At 43.1% G+C, this 18738-nt stretch overlaps 1 protein-coding gene across 3 annotated transcripts; it reads right to left on the bottom strand.

The window, feature by feature from the left end:
* Positions 1-803: 803 nt before the first annotated feature.
* Positions 804-17737, bottom strand: LOC124005365 (zinc finger protein Xfin-like). 3 transcript variants are annotated; one of them, XM_046314545.1, is made up of 3 exons: positions 17551-17737; positions 16545-16596; positions 804-5780 (listed from the first exon to the last, which is right to left on the bottom strand). In XM_046314545.1, exon 3 carries the CDS (start codon positions 5719-5721, stop codon positions 2659-2661), a length of 3063 nt encoding a protein of 1020 aa, XP_046170501.1. In that variant the 5' UTR covers positions 5722-5780; positions 16545-16596; positions 17551-17737; the 3' UTR covers positions 804-2658. The 3 variants fall into 3 exon arrangements, with proteins under 3 accessions (XP_046170501.1, XP_046170500.1, XP_046170499.1); XM_046314544.1 differs by lacking the exon at positions 16545-16596 and adding an exon at positions 12900-12990; XM_046314543.1 differs by lacking the exon at positions 16545-16596.
* Positions 17738-18738: the final 1001 nt, after the last annotated feature.

Genomic DNA, 18738 nt, shown 5'->3' with positions numbered 1-18738 from the left:
ATGCCTTAATGGCTAACCAGTCAGTGCCTCCTGTGACCCATTTCCATTTCACCAAATAGTACAAGCCTTTAAAATAAGATTCTGTAAATAGTATAGCCTTTATCACCTTCTTAAACGGTGGCACAAAAAAAACGGACATTAGCCCCCTAGCGTCGATTGACGCACCGTTGCATTAATCATTTAAAAAAAAAATCCCCATCACAAGTCATTTTAAACAAGTTTTTTTTTGTTGCATTGGATGCATCTGAATCCACCGCATCCCCCAGTGTCATACTTCCGCATCCGAGACAACCCATAAACCGGTCTTCTCACAAAAACTTCTTTAGAGTCTGAACGTTTGACCTAAAAAAAACTATTGTGATCACTCTATGGAAAGGGGATACTCTCACAAACGCCACAGGTGTCGAGACTCGTCTGAAGTTGGTAAGGTCGACGTGCAGTTTGTTTGGTAGGAAAGGGGATACTCTCACAAACGCCACAGGTGTCGAGACTCGTCTGAAGTTGGTAAGGTCGACGTGCAGTTTGTTTGGTAGCGTTCTACCAAACAAACAGTTTGGGCAACAAACTAATAGGACCCCACATGAAAAGCATTTTTGCTTAAGTTTGCATGTACTAAATACATTTAACATTCAATAGGTTTCCATTGCATTCTTGTGTGGCATATTTTCTTTTGTCGACATTTGGACATTTTACTTAGACATTTCCATCAGGCCTGTCATGAGTAAATTACTGCGCCAGGTAATTCATACACAAAATGGTTGGAAACCCGGTTAGTATTAACAACAATCAACTCAAATCTTTCATCTATGAATGGGTCTTTATTAAAACAAGGATCAACACACACTACATTTCTGTTTTGATGGAAGTGCTCAAATTATATATATACACACACACACAAGTATGGACATCCCTTCAAATTAGTGGATTTGGCTATTTCAGCCACACCGTTGCTGACAGGTGTATACAATTGAGCATACAGCCATGCAATCTCCATAGAGTAGACAAACATTGGCAGTAGAATGGCCTTACAGAAGAGCTCAGTGACTTTCAACAGGACCGTCATAGGATACCACATTTCGAACAAGTCAGTAAGTAAAATGTCTGCCGTTAGAGCTGCCCTGGTCAATTGTAAGTGCATTTATTGTGAAGTGGAAACATCGCACTCCGGTTCCGTTCTGTGAGTTCGGATGGGAGAAAAGAAGCCTGTCCTCAGTTGCAACACTCACGACCGAGCTTCCAGAGGCAGTTTGGAACATCAACACAATAACTGTTAGTCGGGAGCGTCATGAAATGGGCTTCCATGGCCGAGCAGCCGGACACAAGCCTAAGATCACCATGCGCCATGCCGAGCATCGGCTGGAGTGGTGTAAAACTCTCCGCCATTGGAGCAATGGAAACGTATTCTCTGGTGTGATGAATCACGCTTCACCATCTAGCAGCCCGACAGACGAATCTTGGTTTGGTGGATGCCAGGAGAACGCTACCTGCCCCAATGCATAGTGGCAACTAAAGTTTGGTGGAGGAAGAATAATGGTCTGAGGCTGTTTTTTTATGTTTCGGGCTAGGCCCCTTTGTTCCAAAGAAGGGAAATCAACACTATAGCACACAATGACATTCTAGACGATTCTGGGCTTCCAACTTTGCGTCAACAGTTTGGTAAGGCCCTTGCCTGTTTCAGTATGACAATGCCCCCGTGCACAAAGCAAGGTCCATACAGAAATGGTTGGTCGACATCGGTGTAGAAGAACTTGACTGGACTGCAGAGCCCTGACCTCAACCCCATTGAACACCTTTGGGATAAATGGGAAGGCTGACAGCGGGCCAGGTCTAATCGCCCAACATCAGTGCCCGACCTCACTAATGCTCGTGGCTGAATGGAAGCAATTCCCCTCAGCAATGTTCCAACATCTACACAAAAGCCTTCCCAGAAGGGTGCATTCTGTTATAGCAGCAAAGGGGGGGGTGACCAACTTCATATTAATGCCCATGATTTGGGAATGAGGAGTTCGTCGAGCAGGTGTGCACATACTTTGTAGTGTATATTCACTTATTTGTTTTCTCCACAATGCACTGACAGCTACCACACTAAGATATAACCATCAACGTTTTTGCACAACCTAAAATAGCAGTTGAACAATAAGTGGTACATTTTAATAATGGTTGAAGAGTTAAAGGTATACTTCAGGATTTTGGCAACAAAGCCCTTAATCTACTTCCCAGAGTCAGATGAACTTGTCCATACCATTTTTATGTCTCTGCGTGCAGTTTGGAGGAAGTTGCTAACTAGCATTAGCACAATGACGAAGTCTACGGTAACTACCTCGAACTTCCTTCATAGTGGAGCAGTTGATAAAGGATTTCATTACCAAAATCCCAAAGTATCCCTTAAAGAACAAGCTAAAAACATCATTGCATTTTACATTTTATCATTGCATTTTACAGCACAATACAACAATTACAACTATGACCATTAAAATAGGTTCAAGTGAGCAAGAAGAGTCTATTGATAGACAGTGAAAATAGAATCAAAGTAGTATAGTACAATAGTGATTATATATGGTTACACAAGACAAAGTTAATCCCTCAAATCAATAACCAATCTTTCTAAAATCATTGTTCATATGTTCTGTTGGATTATGATTTTCAGAGTATTCATTCTCATTGTGTAACTTGCTCTGTGTCTCCAGACAAAATGCAATGGACCTTTCTGCGGTGGTCTTTCAGTGACCGTAGGCTGGGATACAGGCGCTGGCAGATGAGGCAGCGAAATGAGTTGGTCTGGTCGTGTGTTTGCAGGTGTTTCTGGAGTCCCTCCACAGTGCCAAACCAGCGCACGCACACAGGGCAACGCATGGGCTTGAAGGCAGGCTTGCACATTCCATTTAGCTGGTGAAACTTGAGACTGAGGCCATTGGGGAAGTCCATGCTGCAGCGGGAACAGTGGTTTGCCTTTGCTGAAATAGCTCCTCTGTCACCTTTACACCGATTCCAGGAGAGGTGCTTTAGCAGCGCGCCGCGACTGCAAAAGGTGTTGCTGCATCGTATGCACACACAGCGTGGCTGTGGCTTCCTAGGCTTCCGCAGAGGTTGTTGATTTGGCTGAGGGCGCTGTGCTGGCAGAGAGTGTTGCAGAGGCGCATGTCGCTGCTTTGGCAGGGGCTGCCGACATTGACGCGGCTGCTGTGGAAACCTAAGCAGTAGAGGTGGAGAGCTCTGCTGTTGCATTCCCCCATACATCTGGTGCTGAGGCTGCATGTGCACTTGTAGGTGGACTTCATAGTCTGCCCAGGAACTCAGTGTCTCACCGCATGTGGGGCAGGTATAGGACTCCTGCGCATGCTTTTGCAAATGCTCCAGGAGGAGCCGTGGGCTAGTGAAGCCTGCCCCACACTCACATGTCACTCTCCTGGGGAGAACATTGGGCAATGACATAATACCCCAATTTGCCCCATTATCCCCCAGATTTTTACTACTTTGTGCCACAAGACGTTGTGGTGCCTGGGCTGCTGATAAGCCCCGTTGTAAAAGTCCATTATCATTCTTGGCCACGGTTCTACTTAACTGGCACTTCTTCCTATGAATCAGCATGTTATCTTTGCGGTTAAAGCTCCTCCCACAGACATAGCAATCGAATTGGAATTGACCCTTGTTGACTTTCTGTGCTACCGTCCGGAAGGTAGATTGTGGCAAAAATGATCTATTTCCACACAGTCTTTGATGCTTTTTTAATGTGCACCCTCGACTGTATGTTTTCTGACATCTATAGCAGGGAAAACGTCTAGCACCATCTTTTATGAAATAAGGCACGCCATCCTTTGTGGATTTGACATGACCCTGAGAAATAGGTTCTTGTAGCATTAAATCATCGTCGTCTTCTGCATCTACTGCCTCAATCAGCACGTCAATCTCAGAATCATCTAAAGGCATTGTCCATTCTCCATCTTTACCTTCTTGTTTAAAACTACTTGCTGCGTTGTCCCCTTCACCATCTCCTTGCTGTAGTGTTGCAGATCCTGAATCAATTTCTTCTGGTGTTACATGCGTTGAAACTTTGGGATAGAAGGATGAGAAGCTTTTAGGTGAACCAGACCAGAGTAAATCAGGAAACTGAGGATGTGGCCTTGACTCTGCAGAAATCACCTCCTCCTTTATCTGACGAGTGCCCACACCGACAGTTTTGGAGATTAGAGGCCTCTGGTTGACGCCTGTGACAGGCTCCCTTGCTTTAATGTTTAACCCAAATGCAGTATTTTTGTACAGGGCAGAGTTGGAGGCATGCTGAAGAGGATGGGGTGGCCCCTGACACTTGTGCACATTGAGATTATACCTACGGGCATAGCTGTGCTTGCACACTTGACAAAAGTAAGGCGTCCTAGCTTTAACACTTTGGAAGATTCTTTGTGGTTGTTGCTTCTTTTGCTTCTGGAATAATGCAGTCTTTTTGATAGAGTGGCATTTACTCCCCACTGAGGTAAGATGGTGGGGAGCCAGGGGACAGATGTGGTTGTCTGGAAGGGGTGGTTTTCCAATCATCAGTTGTTTACAGTGACGACAACACTTCACTATCTCCTTCCTGTGTAAGGCATGATGCACTGTCAAGCTGTCCAAGTCCTGAAAAACACTTCGGCAGCGGCCACATTGATATCTCCCCTGTGTGGTCCTATTTCTAGAATCAATAAGCTTTTGGCGGGTCTCAAGAACTACTACAGGGCAGAAGGTCTGAGTCAAAGATATGATGCCAGATGGACGGGCTATTGTCTTTGCACCAGAGTTTGTAAGCAGGTGTCTTAACTGGCCAATAGAGGGCCCTGGTGTGGATGCTGCTGTTTGTTTGGATTGTGACATCACCTCCACTGGTATAAGCTCTCTTTTGGGGAACACAAGTCTCTTGTGTCTTAATGGGTAGTGTTGAGCAGGTTGATAACGTTTCATGTAGGCATTTGCTATCAGCTTCATTATCGTCTCATTTTTAGGTGCGCCGGCATCTTCTGAAGTTGCACTGCTTGTAACGGGACAGTCTGCATCCTCAGCAGTCTCATCCTGGACAGACTGTGGTGAGGGTTCCTGTGCAGTAGAGATGTTCTCAGGTTGGTCAAGCCCATCAGGCTGTAATTCCTGCTCACTTGCACCTGGAGGGAGGTTGTTCAGCTCTGGAGGTCTGGTTAGGGCAATAAACCCCTTATTTGTATAGACTTCAGGAGCGATGGATGTGCTATTAAGTTGTGGGAGAATTGAACTAGGAATGACAGGAGATAGGGGTGAGGGGTGAGAGGGGGGAATGAGGCCCAAAATGGTTTGGCTAAGGGTTGGCTGAGGGGAGACTGGTTGGGCAGGTTCAACCAGACTACATTCGTCTTGGCTCAAATATCTGGCATCAGTCGTCGGGGTCTGCTGCTGGGGGGTTGAGACATGAGATCTTTTATGCTCCAGCATTTCATTAAAGTTCTGAAACTCATCCCCACAATCACAGATAAAAAGAGAGGGAGCCGGGGTCTCAGGTAGTGCTTTGCAGAAGTGCTGGTCTTGGAGCTCCTTGTTTGAAAGCACTTCACCACAGTGAGTGCAGAGAGGCTGCTTCTCAGATTGTGGTGGTTGCTTGTCATATTGAACTGCATGAGAAGCTTGGTGCACCAACAAGGATGCCAATCCAGTAAAGGTGGCTGAACAAGCCACACAGCGATACATTTTAGGGGATGAGGTGCTTCCCTGAAGGCCAAGCATTGTGGTACAAGACCGTCACAGTACAAAGGGGGGCTCAGGTGTCCTCAGCTGTCAGTTTCCTGAAAAATAAAGAAAACACATTTGTCAGGAATATATGAGAAAAGTATATCCTCAAACAATGTAATATGTGAATCTACAGATAAGGTATATACACAATTTCTGAAACGATTTACCAAATGACCTAGCCTACATTCTTATTTGTAATTCCATATGCTCAGGCACCTCCACAATTTCAGCAATGATGATATAATATACTGTAGGTACACACCATAACACTTCAGCTACACTGATGTCGTGAGGATACCTGGGCCACCTATTGAGATGAGCCTTCTGTTCAGTAAATCAGGTAATACATGAGGTGAAAATGAGACTCAGTACAACTTTAATTTCAAGTTACTAATAGGATGTGATTCATGTATAAATACTGGATCAGTGGCATAGGACGCACCCCTGCGAGGCTCCACTGCAAAAATGTTTAGAATTACAGGAAAATGGCTTCAAAAACAACTAAATTCTCTGCCTCAAGGAAAAATGTGTAGAATAGCATGAGAAGCTAAAACAAATTCTCTGTGTAACAGATGTGAAATGGCTAGCTAGTTAGCGGTGGTGCGCGCTAATAGCGTTTCAATCGGTGACGTCACTTGCTCTGAGACCTTGAAGTAGTGGTTCCCCTTGCTCTGATTGTGGTGGTTGCTTGTCATATTGAACAGCATGAGAAGCTTGGTGCACCAACAAGGATGCCAATCCAGTAAAGGTAGCTGAACAAGCCACACAGCGATACATTTTAGGGGATGAGGTGCTTCCCTGAAGGCCAAGCATTGTGGTACAAGACAGTCAGACAGTACAGTCTGCCCGGTATTATTCCCGGAATAATTCCGGGAATTTTGCTTAAATTCATCCCCCAAAAATTTGTTAATAACAGTGAACCTTTTTGTGGGATACACAAGGCAATTCTAGGTCTTGTGGCATATTTTGGTTAAACTATCCCCAATTCAATGGAATTTAATTGCATGCAAACGTCTTCATGAATAGTGCATTCTTCCATCACATGTACAGCTGATTCTCAAGACCTTGCACACTAATGAGATGCTATTGAGCCCACACTACTATACTTTCTGAGCCAAGGACTACAAGCTTTCTGGTAAGTTTTGATTACAATACCAGGTGGGGTGAAAATATTTTATATGGCATAAAAATAATAACAATGTAAGCTCGTAAATAGTAGCCTACAGCAAAGTGTGTTTTATATAATTTCTAACTTGTTAACAATTTCTGCTAGTTAGTTTCTGCTACCATATGGGTTTTAGCTTGATTGAGCCTGCTAACTTGTCTCCATACACGTTTCATTTTAAAACATTTATCTTACAAAGGAGTTGTTTAATCTAACTGCTAAACTATTTATCTATACATGGAATTGTATTATTTTTTTACTCATTTCTTTCTAATCTTTGTATTATTTTTTTACTCATTTCTTTCTAATCTTTACAGGAAAATGCCTTGGGCACAATCTGGTATGTGGATACATTTCGCTGCAGCTAATGTAGAAGGAAAAGCTGTGTACATTTGCAAAAACTGCCAAATCATGTGTGAAGAATGCAAAAAAAACACAGAATCATCTGGCCAAGTGCATAAAGTTCCCTCATAAAGTTCCCTCTGACAAAAGACCATCTACTTCTATTTGGGGTCAAAATGATGAGACAGATAGCAACAGCTTATGGATATCAGAAGTATTTTTTGACTCACTGGAGGAACGCAGTCAGAGAAATGCTGATGAATGTCTTGCTCGAGCTATGTATGCAACTGGTTCACCTCTGATGCTCACAGGTAATGTGTATTGGAAGAGATTTCTGAATGTTCTTCGCCCAGCATACACCCCTCCAACCAGACATGCTTTATCTACTCATTTGCTTCATGCCAAGTTCAAGTGAAGATCAAGAAAATTAAAGAAAGGAATAATTAACTACATCTACACCCCTCAACCAGTATTCTACAACAGCACAGACACAAGGGACAACAGACACACCAGTCTCTACATTGCAGATGAGTTGAAGGCAGTCATCAATGACCTTGGACCACAGAAGGTATTTGCACTGGTGACAGACAATGCTGCAAACATTAAGGCAGCTTGGACTAAAGTGGAGGTGTCCTACCCTCACATCACATCCATAGGCTGTGCTGCTCCTGCACTGAATCTGCTCCTCAAGGGCATAATTGCACGGAAAACAATTGATGCACTCTACAAGAGAGACAACGAAATGGTTAGGTATGTGAAGGGTCAAGTTATTGCATCAATCTACCTCACAAAGCAAAGTGAGAAAAATAAGGGCACCACATTGACGCTGCCCAGCAACACCTGTTGGGGTGGTGTTGTCATCATGTTTGACAGTCTCCTGGAGGGGAGGGAGTCTCTCCAACAAATGGCCATATCAGTCTGCCGATATGGACAGCCCCATCAAGAGTATCCTCTTGGATTATGCATTTGGGAGAGAGTGGTAAGCAGCCTGAAACCTATAGCAGTAGCCATTGCACAGATTGAGGGAAACAATGCCATCCTTTCTGATGTTCAGACTGCTTGCAGATGTAAGAGAATAAATCAGTACTGCCCTGCCCACTTCACTGTTGCTCCAAGCAGAGGAAACTGCAGTTCTGAAATACATCAAAAATGGTGAAGACTTCTGCCTGAAGCCCAAACACGCCGCAGCGTACATGTTGGACCCCAAGTATGCTGGCAAGAGTATCCTGTCTGGTGCAGAGATCAACAAGGCCTATGGTGTCGTCACTACTGTGACTCGCCACGTTGGCCTGGATGAGGGCGAGGTTCTTGGAAGTCTGGCACAGGACACTTCTAAGTAAGGGCTTTGGGATGGATATCCAATATGGCAGTCGTGCCAACATATCTAATCAGCCACCTGGTGGAAAGGACTTTGTGGATCTGAGGCACTTTCCCTGTTGCCTCGATCATGCTCCGAATCCCGTCAGCCGCCGCCTCAGAGCGCAACTGGTCTTGTTTGGGAACAGACACAAAAGCAGGCAACAGGCTGACCAATACAAGAGTTGAAAAATTGGTGGCCATCCGGGCAAATTTTAGGCTTTTAGGGCCTGACAACAAGCCATCCTCAACAAGGTTGGAAAGTGACAGTGAAGATGAGGCCTGAGTCTGATGTTCAAGAGGTGGACATTGAGGAGGTCCAGGGAGAAGACATGGAAGCCTGAGAGGAAGACGACCAAAGCTTTAGTTTAGACCATAATTTTACAGACGTATGATTGAAAACGTTTTTGGGAGATGCGATGGATCATTGGGGATCATTCAATATTCCCTTTTGTTGTTCAGTGAAATCATCCCATGTGATTAGTCAACTCATTTTATTAAAGTTCAGTTCGTCACTAAATTGTTGTTTTTTTCTATTTGAAACATTTAATTATTTGCAATTATGTCTACCTATGATAAGATAAGATGAACATTTGTCTCCATATGCTATGGTAAATATATCCAATGCAAAAAAACATTTAAATAGCATTAATATTAATTTGCATATTTCCATTTATTCCCATATATTCCGGTTAATTCCCACAAAGTTTCCACCTCTGAATATACCCCAAAATGTGCAACCCTGCATACTGACCAGACATGGCACCCATTGAGCATGTTTGGGATGCTTTGGACCGACAGCATGTTCCAGTTGCCACCAAAATCCAGCATTTCACACAGCCATTGAAGAGGAGAGGGACAGACTTCCACAATCAACAGCTTAATCAACTCCTTGCCAAGGAGATGTGTCTCGCTGCATAAGGCAAATGGTCACACCAGATACTGACTGGTCTTCTGATCCACGGCCTACTTAAAAAATAAATAAATAAATAAATGTATCTGACTAACCGATGCATATCTATATTCCCAGTCATGTGAAGTGAAATTCATAGACTTGGGCGTTAGGGCCTAATGAATTTATTTAAATTGACTGATCCTAATATGAACGGCGACTCAGTAAAATATTTGTAATTGTTGCATGTTGCATTTATATTTTTATTCAGTGTACACCTAACTCTTCTTACAGTTCCACTGGATGATGTAAATGTTTTTTTGTAACTATCGTGGCATCGTGACTCGTGTCATCTGATATAGGTGGCTTATTGATAACAGTTTCCTATATACTATTGGCTGTGATTGCAACTCTCCAATGTGAATAGTTGGCCATGTTAAGTTTCCAAGTGCTACTGAAAAATCTTAAGTGAAATGCACAAATTGCATGTGATACACATTACTCTACTGTAATCTATCAATCCATTCCAAATCTTTATACAATACATGACACAGAGGGTGGCATATGTTGACCTTGCCTAGGGCGGCAACAGAACTGCTAGAACTAGGCTTGACTAACACAATTTGCCTCTAATTTATCTGCAGTAGCAGCAAAACTTAACCAGCTTAAATTCAACAGCTGCTGTTGCAAAGTCAAAACTGTCCAACTCTTTGGAGCAGCTTGCGATGCTCATCAGCTTTGTAACTTTGTCTTCAAGAAGGCGCGATCTTGAGGTAGTCTTTGTTCATGTCCTTTGCTAGTTAGTGAGTTATTAGCTCAGTTCAAATCAAATCAAATTTTATTTGTCACATACACATGGTTAGCAGATGTTAATGCGAGTGTTGCGAAATGCTTGTGCTTCTAGTTCCGACAATGCAGTGATAACCAACAAGTAATCTAACTAACAATTCCAAAACTACTGTCTTATACACAGTGTAAGGGGATAAGGAATATGTACATAAGGATATATGAATGAGTGATGGTACAGAGCAGCCTACAGTAGATGGTATCGAGTACAGTATATACATATGAGATGAGTGTGTAGACAAAGTAAACAAAGTGGCATAGTTAAAGTGGCTAGTGATACATGTATTACATAAGGATGCAGTCGATGATGTAGAGTACAGTATATACATATGCATATGAGATGAATAATGTAGGGTAAGTAACATTATATAAGGTAGCATTGTTTAAAGTTATAGATAATTTGCAGTCAGCAAAGGGGATTGACTGCTTCCTACAAGAGCACAACATGTGTGCGTGCATGTCTAGCCGTCTTAGAAAAGTGAGTTTGGTAAAGAGCTTTTTTTGTTTTCAAAAGGGAGTGTCGTATTTTCAGACAGGCTAAGTAGCCAATAGGCAGAGGGTAGCATGTCTGATTCGCATAAAAAAATGTTATGGGAATAATGATGCATTTTATTTTGTAAAGTGGTTTCTTACCTCAAACAACAGTTTCAGTCACCTCTTTGTCTGATGGCCAAGTGGATAAACAGGTTAATGTTACACCCTGCATGTTTTTTTACAAAGGTCTCATGGAATGCAGGCCTACATTGAACACCACACATTGGCTGCTACTGTTGGCTGAATGATAGAACAGCTATTTCCATCTAAAATGTTAAGAGATGCATTTTCTCCATTATGTTTGATGGTAGGCTACATTATCAAATAGCCACAGTAGCCTACCTGACCACTTACCTTTAATTTAAAGGGGGTACAGCCTGTGTTCACAGTAAACACGCTCTGGACGTTGCACATTATTTCCACAACGTTCAAGTTTGCGCTCTGCAGACCTGAAATTTGCTCCGTGACAAAAAACACTTGAAGTAACATTGCTTATGAGGACCTCACGTTTTTTTGCGTGAGTAAAAATAGAAACACAAACCCGACACCATTTGCCAAGCAGCTTGAGGATATATTAGCCTATGACGTATATTTGCCTTTGAAGGTTGAGCACATTGACTGGTATTTACATCAATTAATAAAAAGCATTATTAATACCCTCTTAACACCTGATATCCACCTAGCACGTTGGGGGCGATAAAACAACATTTCCAGATGCACGAGGCAATTTCATGAATATTCACGAGTATCGACAGTGCGTGACATCACTCTGAGCCCTTACCAAAACATGGCAGACAATTTCTTGCCTTGGATCTGAAACCAACAGTAACCAATTTCAATGAATTTGACCATAAAATGTAAATATGAATCCACGCCCAACAACGAGGAGGGCTAGCAGTGGTGTTTATTCATATCATCTGTTTTCTTCTAAAACTGCTCAGTTAGCTAGACTCGGGGAGCTAATGGGGACGGGCTTCAGGAGCCAGCGGGTTAGATTCGTTTCCACCAGTGTTGGCTGGTGGGAGGAGGTATAGCAGGACATTCCCATTGTATTGGCTGGAATGGAATCAATGGAACGGAGTCAAACATGGTTTCCATCCCGGAGTCGCCTCTTCACTGTTGACGTTGAGACTGGTGTTTTGTGGGTACTATTTAATGAAGCTGCCAGTTGAGGACTTGTGAGGTGTCTGTTTCTCAAACTAGACACTAATGTACTTGTCCTCTTGCTCAGTTGTGCACCGGGGCCTCCCACTCCTCTTTCTATTCTGGTTAGAGCCAGTTTGCATTGGTCTGTGAACGGAGTTGTACAAGATCTTCAGTTTCTTGGCAATTTCTCGCATGGAATAGCCATAATTTCTCAGAACAAGAATAGACTGATGCGTTTCAGAGGAAAGTTCTTTGTTTCTGGCCATTTTCAGCCTGTAATCGAACCCACAAATGCGGATGCTCCAGATACTCAACTAGTCTAAAGGCCAGTTGTATTGCTGCTTTAATCAGCACCACAGCTTTCAGCTGTGCTAACATAATTGCAAAAGGGTTTTCTAATGATCAATTAGCCTTTTACAATGATAAACTTGGTTTAGCTAACACAACGTGCCATTGGAACACAGGAGTGTTGGTTGCTGATAATGGGCCTATGTAGATATTCCATTAAAAATCTGCTGATTCAAGCTACAATAGTCATTTACAACATTAACAATGTCTACACACCATTTCTGATAATTTTATATTTTAATGGACAAAAATGAGCTTTTCTTTCAAAAACAAAAACATTTCTAAGTGACCCCGAATTTTTGAACGTTAGTGTAAATGGACAAATTGCTTAAATGGAACCCAAACCGGCTGCACGCTTGCGCCACCGTGCCATACATTTAATCCGGCGCCGACAGAGATGGCCGCCTCGCTTAGCGTTCCTAGGAAACTATGCAGTTTTTGTTTTTTTACATGTTATATCTTACATTGGTACCAACGGTAATCTCAGGTTTCATTACATACAGTCAGGAAGAACTACTGAATATAAGGGCAACGTCAACTCACCATCAGTACGACCAGGAATATGACTTTCCCGAAGCGGATCCTGTGTTCTGCCTTCCAACCAGGACAACGGAATGGATCCCAGCCTGCGACCCTAAACAAAGACGTCGTAAAAGAGGGAAACGTAGCGGTCTTCTGGTCAGGATCCCGAGACGGGCACATCGCACACAACAAGGTTGAAATCTGAGCATGGGTAGCATTCCAGAGAGACATCAGAGACTAAAGTTCTTTGCTTCACGGAAACATGGCTCACTCGAGAGACGCTAACAGAATCGGTGTAGCCAGCTGGTTTCTTCAAGCATCGCGCCGATCTTTCTGGTAAGAAGGGCGGGGGTGTATGCCTTATAATTAACGAGACGTGGTGTGACCACAACATACAGGAACTCAAGTCCTTCTGTTCAACTGATTTAGAATTCCTCACAATCAAATGTCGTCCGCATTATCTACCAAGGGAATTCTCTTCGATTATAATCACAGCCGTATATATTCCCCCCCAACCAGACACATCGATGGCCCTGAACAAACTTTATTTTACTCTTTACAAACTGGAAACCACATGTCCTGAGGCTGCATTCATTGTAGCTAGGGATATTAACAAGGCTAATCTGAAAACAAGACTCCCTAAATTGTATCAGCATATCGATTGCGCAACCAGGGCTTGTAAGACCTTGGATCATTGCTATTCTAACTTCCGCGACGCATATAAGGCCCTCCCCCGCCCTCCTTTCGGGAAAGCTGACCACGACTCCATTTTGTTGCTTCCTGCCTACAGACAGAAACTAAAACAAGAAGCTCCCGCGCTCAGGTCTGTTCAACGCTGGTCCGACCAATCTGATTCCACGCTTCAAGACTCCTTTGATCACGCGGACTGGGGTATGTTCCGCATTGCGTCCAACAACAACATTGATGAATAAGCTGATTCGGCGAGCAAGTTCATTAGAAAGTGCATTGATGATGCCGTTCCCATAGCAACGATTAAAACATTCCCAAACCAGAAACCGTGGATTGATGGCAGCATTCACGTGAAACTGAAAGCGCGAACCACTGCTTTTAACCAGGGAAAAGTGACCGGAAACATGACCGAATACAAACAGTGCAGCTATTCCCTCCGCAAGGCAAACAAGCTAAGCGTCAGTATAGCTGACAAAGTAGAGTCACAATTCAACGGCTCAGACACAAGAGGTATGTGGCAGGGTCTACAGTCAATCACGGATTACAAAAGGAAAACTAGCCTCGTCACGGACCAGGATGTCCGTGACTAAATAACTTTTTTGCCCGCTTTGAGGAAAATACAGTGCTACTGACAACCAAAACCTGCGGACTCTCCTTCACTGCAGCCAACGTGAGGAAAACATTTAAACGTGTTAACCCTCGCAAGGCTGCAGGCCCAGACGGTATCCCCAGCCGCATCCTCAGAGCATGCGCAGACCAGCTGGCTGGTGTGTTTACAGACATATTCAATCAATCCTTTTCCCAGTCTGCTGTTCCCAAGAAAGCTAAGGTAACTGAGCTAAACGACTACCGCCCCCGTAGCACTCACTTCCGTCATCATGAAGTGCTATGAGAGACTAGTCAAGGTCCATATCACCTCCACCCTACCTGACACCCACTCCAATTTGCTTACCACCCAAATAGGTCCACAGACGATGCAATCTTAACCACAATGCCCTAACCCATCTGGACAAGAGGAATACCTATGTGAGAATGCTGTTCATCGACTACAGCTCAACATTTAACACCATAGTACCCTCCAAACTCGTCATCAAGCTCGAGGCCCTGGGTCTCGACCCCGCCCTGTGCAACTGGGTACTGGACTTCCTGATAGGCAGGTATGGGTAGGTAACAACATCTCCACCCCGCTGATCCTCAACACTGGGGCCCCACAAGGGTGCATTCTGAGCCCTCTCCTGTACTCCCTGTTCACCCATGACTGAGTGTCCATGCACGCCTCCAACTCAATCATCAATTTTGCGGACGACACTACAGTGGTAGGCTTGATTACCAACAACGACGAGACTGACTACAGGGAGGAGGTGAGGGCCCTCGGAGTGTGGTGTCAGGAAAATAGCCACACTCAACGTCAACAAAACAAAGGAGATGATTGTGGACTTCAGGACTAAAGCAGAGGGAGCACCCCCCTATCCACATCAATGGGACAGTAGTGGAGAGGGTAGTAAGTTAAGTTCCTCGGCGTACACATCACAGACAAACTGAATTGGTCCACCCACACAGACAGCGTTGTGAAGAAGGCGCAGCAGCGCCTCTTCAACCTCAGGAGGCTGAAGAAATTCAGCTTGTCACCAAAAGCACTCACAAACTTCTACAGATGCACAACCAAGAGCATCCTGTCGGGCTGTATCACCGCCTGGTACGGCAACTGCTCCTCCCACAACCGTAAGGCTCTCCAGAGGGTAGTGAGGTCTGCACAACGCATCACCGGGGGCAAACTACCTGCCCTCCAGGACACCTACACCACCCGATGTCACAGGAAGGCCATAGAGATCAAGGACAACAACCACCCGAGCCACTGCCTGTTCACCCTGCTACCATCCAGAAGGCGAGGTCAGTACAGGTGCATCAAAGCAGGGACCGAGAGACTGAAAAACAGCTTCTATCTCAGGGCCATCAGACTGTTAAACAGCCACCACTGACATTTGTGGGGCGGCAGGGTAGCCTAGTGGTTAGAGCGTTGGACTAGTAACCGGAAGGTTGCGAGTTCAAACCCCCGAGCTGTCGTTCTGCCCCTGAACAGGCAGTTAACCCACTGTTCCCAGGCCGTCATTGAAAATAAGAATGTGTTCTTATCTGACTTGCCTAATTAAATAAAGGTAAAATTTAAATAAAATAAAAATTAGTGGCTGCTGCCAACACACGGACTCAACTCCAGCCACTTTAATAATGGGAATTGATGGAAAATATATCACTAGCCACTTTAAACAATGCTACTTAATATAATGTTTACATACCCTACATTACTCATCTCATATGTATATACTGTACTCGATACCATCTACTGCATCTTGCCTATGCCATTCTGTACCATCACTCATTCATATATCTTTATGTACATATTCTTTATCCCTTTACACTTGTGTGTATAAGTTGTAGTTTTGGAATTGTTAGGTTAGATTACTCGTTGGTTATTACTGCATTGTCAGAACTAGAAGCACAAGCATTTCGCTACACTCTCATTAACATCTGCTAACCATGTGTATGTGACAAATAAATTTGATTTGATTTAGTTTGTCCCCCTACACCAAACGCGATCACAACACGTTGTTTAAAAAAATCTAAACAAACTCTGAACCAATGACATTAATTTGGGGACAGGTCGAAAAGCATTAAACATGTATGGCATTTTAGTTAGTTAGCTTGCACGTGCTAGCTAATGTGTCCTATTTAGTTAGCTTGCCAGCCGCAGCCAGCCAGCTATAGGAGGCACAAGGTCCTCTACTCCGACAATTACTCCACACATAAAACGGCCAACCGAAACATTTCTAGTCATCTCTCCTCCTTCCAGGCTTTTTCATCTTTGAAATTATATGGTGATTGCATCCAAACTTTCATATTATTACCACAACCAGCAAAACAGTTCGTCTTTCAATCACCCATGTGGGTATAATCAATGAGGAGACTGCACGTGGGTACCTGCTTCTATAAACCAACGAGGAGATGGGAGAGGCAGGACTTTCAGCACGATCTGCGTCAGAAATAGAAAGGAGTTCTATTTTAGCCCTTGGCATCGCAGAGGCTTGGAGCAATACTTGAATAACATAGATTTCTACATTTATTTTGTGAAGCACGCGACGTGTCCGGTCTGGTCAGCATGTTAGGCAGTATATGCTACATGGAGCGATTGTGTAGGGCTAAAGCATTATTTTAGGATATTTATCAAGAAAAACGCTGGGCCCCGATAAAGAAATAAACCACAAGCATCGGATTTACTGCATATCAACACATGTTCCCTTGCATCACACAATCTTGTAAAATGTATTGACTATCCTAAAACTTTGCACCTGACAAGAGCGCGCTAAAATAGAAAAAAAGCATGCATGATTGTAATCACATTTGTTGTTGTAGCAAAACAGCGCTTCACGCCATATTGGTGAACGTTTGCTAATTATATAAACGTTTGGAGAAGTACATGTTGTACCTAACAATCAAACTAAGCTTTTGGTCGTGCAATTCAATTCGACAATGGCAGACGTAACGTTAGCCAGCTAATGTTAGCCATACAATCAACCATTGCATTAGCTAACTAGTTCCAAAAATGAGCGACCAAACGAATGCTTTTAAACTACAGCTAGCTAACAAAAACGTCTATGTGCCGTGTGTAGTTGATAACAAAATTACCTAGCAAAACAAAAACAAAAAAACATGCATTGATGATGTCCAAGAAAGCGTTAGTGAACAAAAGCCAGCTAGCTTGCCAACTAGCTAGCCTGGCTAACAACACACTATAATGTGATTCGTTAATGTTACTCAGACATCGTTCAATACAATAATTCCAGATAATTGTGAAATGTCAGCTTATTATGCATAACAGGTCAAATTAACATATTGGGAAAATAGGAACGTTAGAACGCACAATTTAGGTATGTCATTCTGAAATGTCATCGTTCAATGACAACGATAATATATTTAGTAAACTTACCATCAGTAATTTTCTTTATTACAGTATTTTGTGTCATCCAGGGCTACTTTCGTTCAATAGCGATTCATTTGAATATTTTAGACGTATTATTTGTAGCCACGATGCTGTTCGGATCGTGCATTCGGTTGATGTGTGCTGCTGCACAGCTGTAGCAAAGGGGGGTGCGTTCCAGGTGGTCTCCATCACCAGTCGCGCGCACATGTTACTTGTCGTCTTTGTGGCTCATGGACTCGTCAAATCTGATATTCTGCGCAGCGTGGCTGTTAACGGACTGGAACGTAACCAATCACTCTGGGGAGTTTTCTAAATCCTCCCAACGAACTGGGCAGCAGACTGCTGTAATCTTAGAACATTCTGCCAACTATAGACTCGGAGTCAGAGGGATAAAACCAAACTCATAATGGGATACTGATAACTAAATAATTATTCAGACCAAAAACGTCGTTTAATGTACGTTTCTATATTATAACTTTGTTCTATAGCCTACTTTTTGTACTTCAATTTGATTGCGACTAATCAATAATGCACCGATAAATGTAATCCATGCACATTATACCGTTGAAACTGATGCGCTTTATATTTGTGATGTTAACTGCCATTTAAAATAGGCAAGATATGAAGGATATTGTTCTGCTCAATGTAGGTCTGAATGGTTATGGCTAAAGATTGCCAATGCAATGGAAGCTGTATCCCACCTGTTAAGCAGATGGGGTCTACTTTTCTGGTCATTTGATTATGATTTCTCTCGTCAGAATGCATGTATACAATACAGGAATTACAGTACCAGTCAAAAGTTGACACACCTACTCATTCAAGGTTCTTTCTTACTATTTTCTACATTGCAGAATAATAGTGAAGACATCACAAGTATGAAATAACACATTGAATCATGTAGTAACCAAACATGTTAAACAAATCCAAATATATTTTATATTTGAGATTCTTCAAAGTAGCCATCCTATGCCTTGATGACAGCTTTGCACACTTGGCATTTTCTCAACCAGCTTCATGAGATAGTCACCTGGAATGCATTTTCATTGTTAATTTGTGGAATTTATTTCATTATTAATGCATTTGAGCCAAACAGTTGTGTTGTGACAAGGTAGGATTGGTATACAGAAGATAGCCCTATTTAGTAAAATACCAAGTCCATATTATGGCCAGAACAGCTCAAATAAGCAAAGAGAA

The sequence above is a fragment of the Oncorhynchus gorbuscha genome, linkage group LG19 (genome assembly GCF_021184085.1).
Source record: "Oncorhynchus gorbuscha isolate QuinsamMale2020 ecotype Even-year linkage group LG19, OgorEven_v1.0, whole genome shotgun sequence".
Taxonomy (NCBI): domain Eukaryota; kingdom Metazoa; phylum Chordata; class Actinopteri; order Salmoniformes; family Salmonidae; genus Oncorhynchus; species Oncorhynchus gorbuscha.
This window is presented reverse-complemented; position numbering and strand designations above follow the sequence as displayed.

Coding starts and splice junctions, on each gene's coding strand:
- LOC124005365 (XM_046314545.1), bottom strand. CDS start 5,721: ATGCTTGGCCTTCAGGGAAGCACCTCATCCCCTAAAATGTATCGCTGT.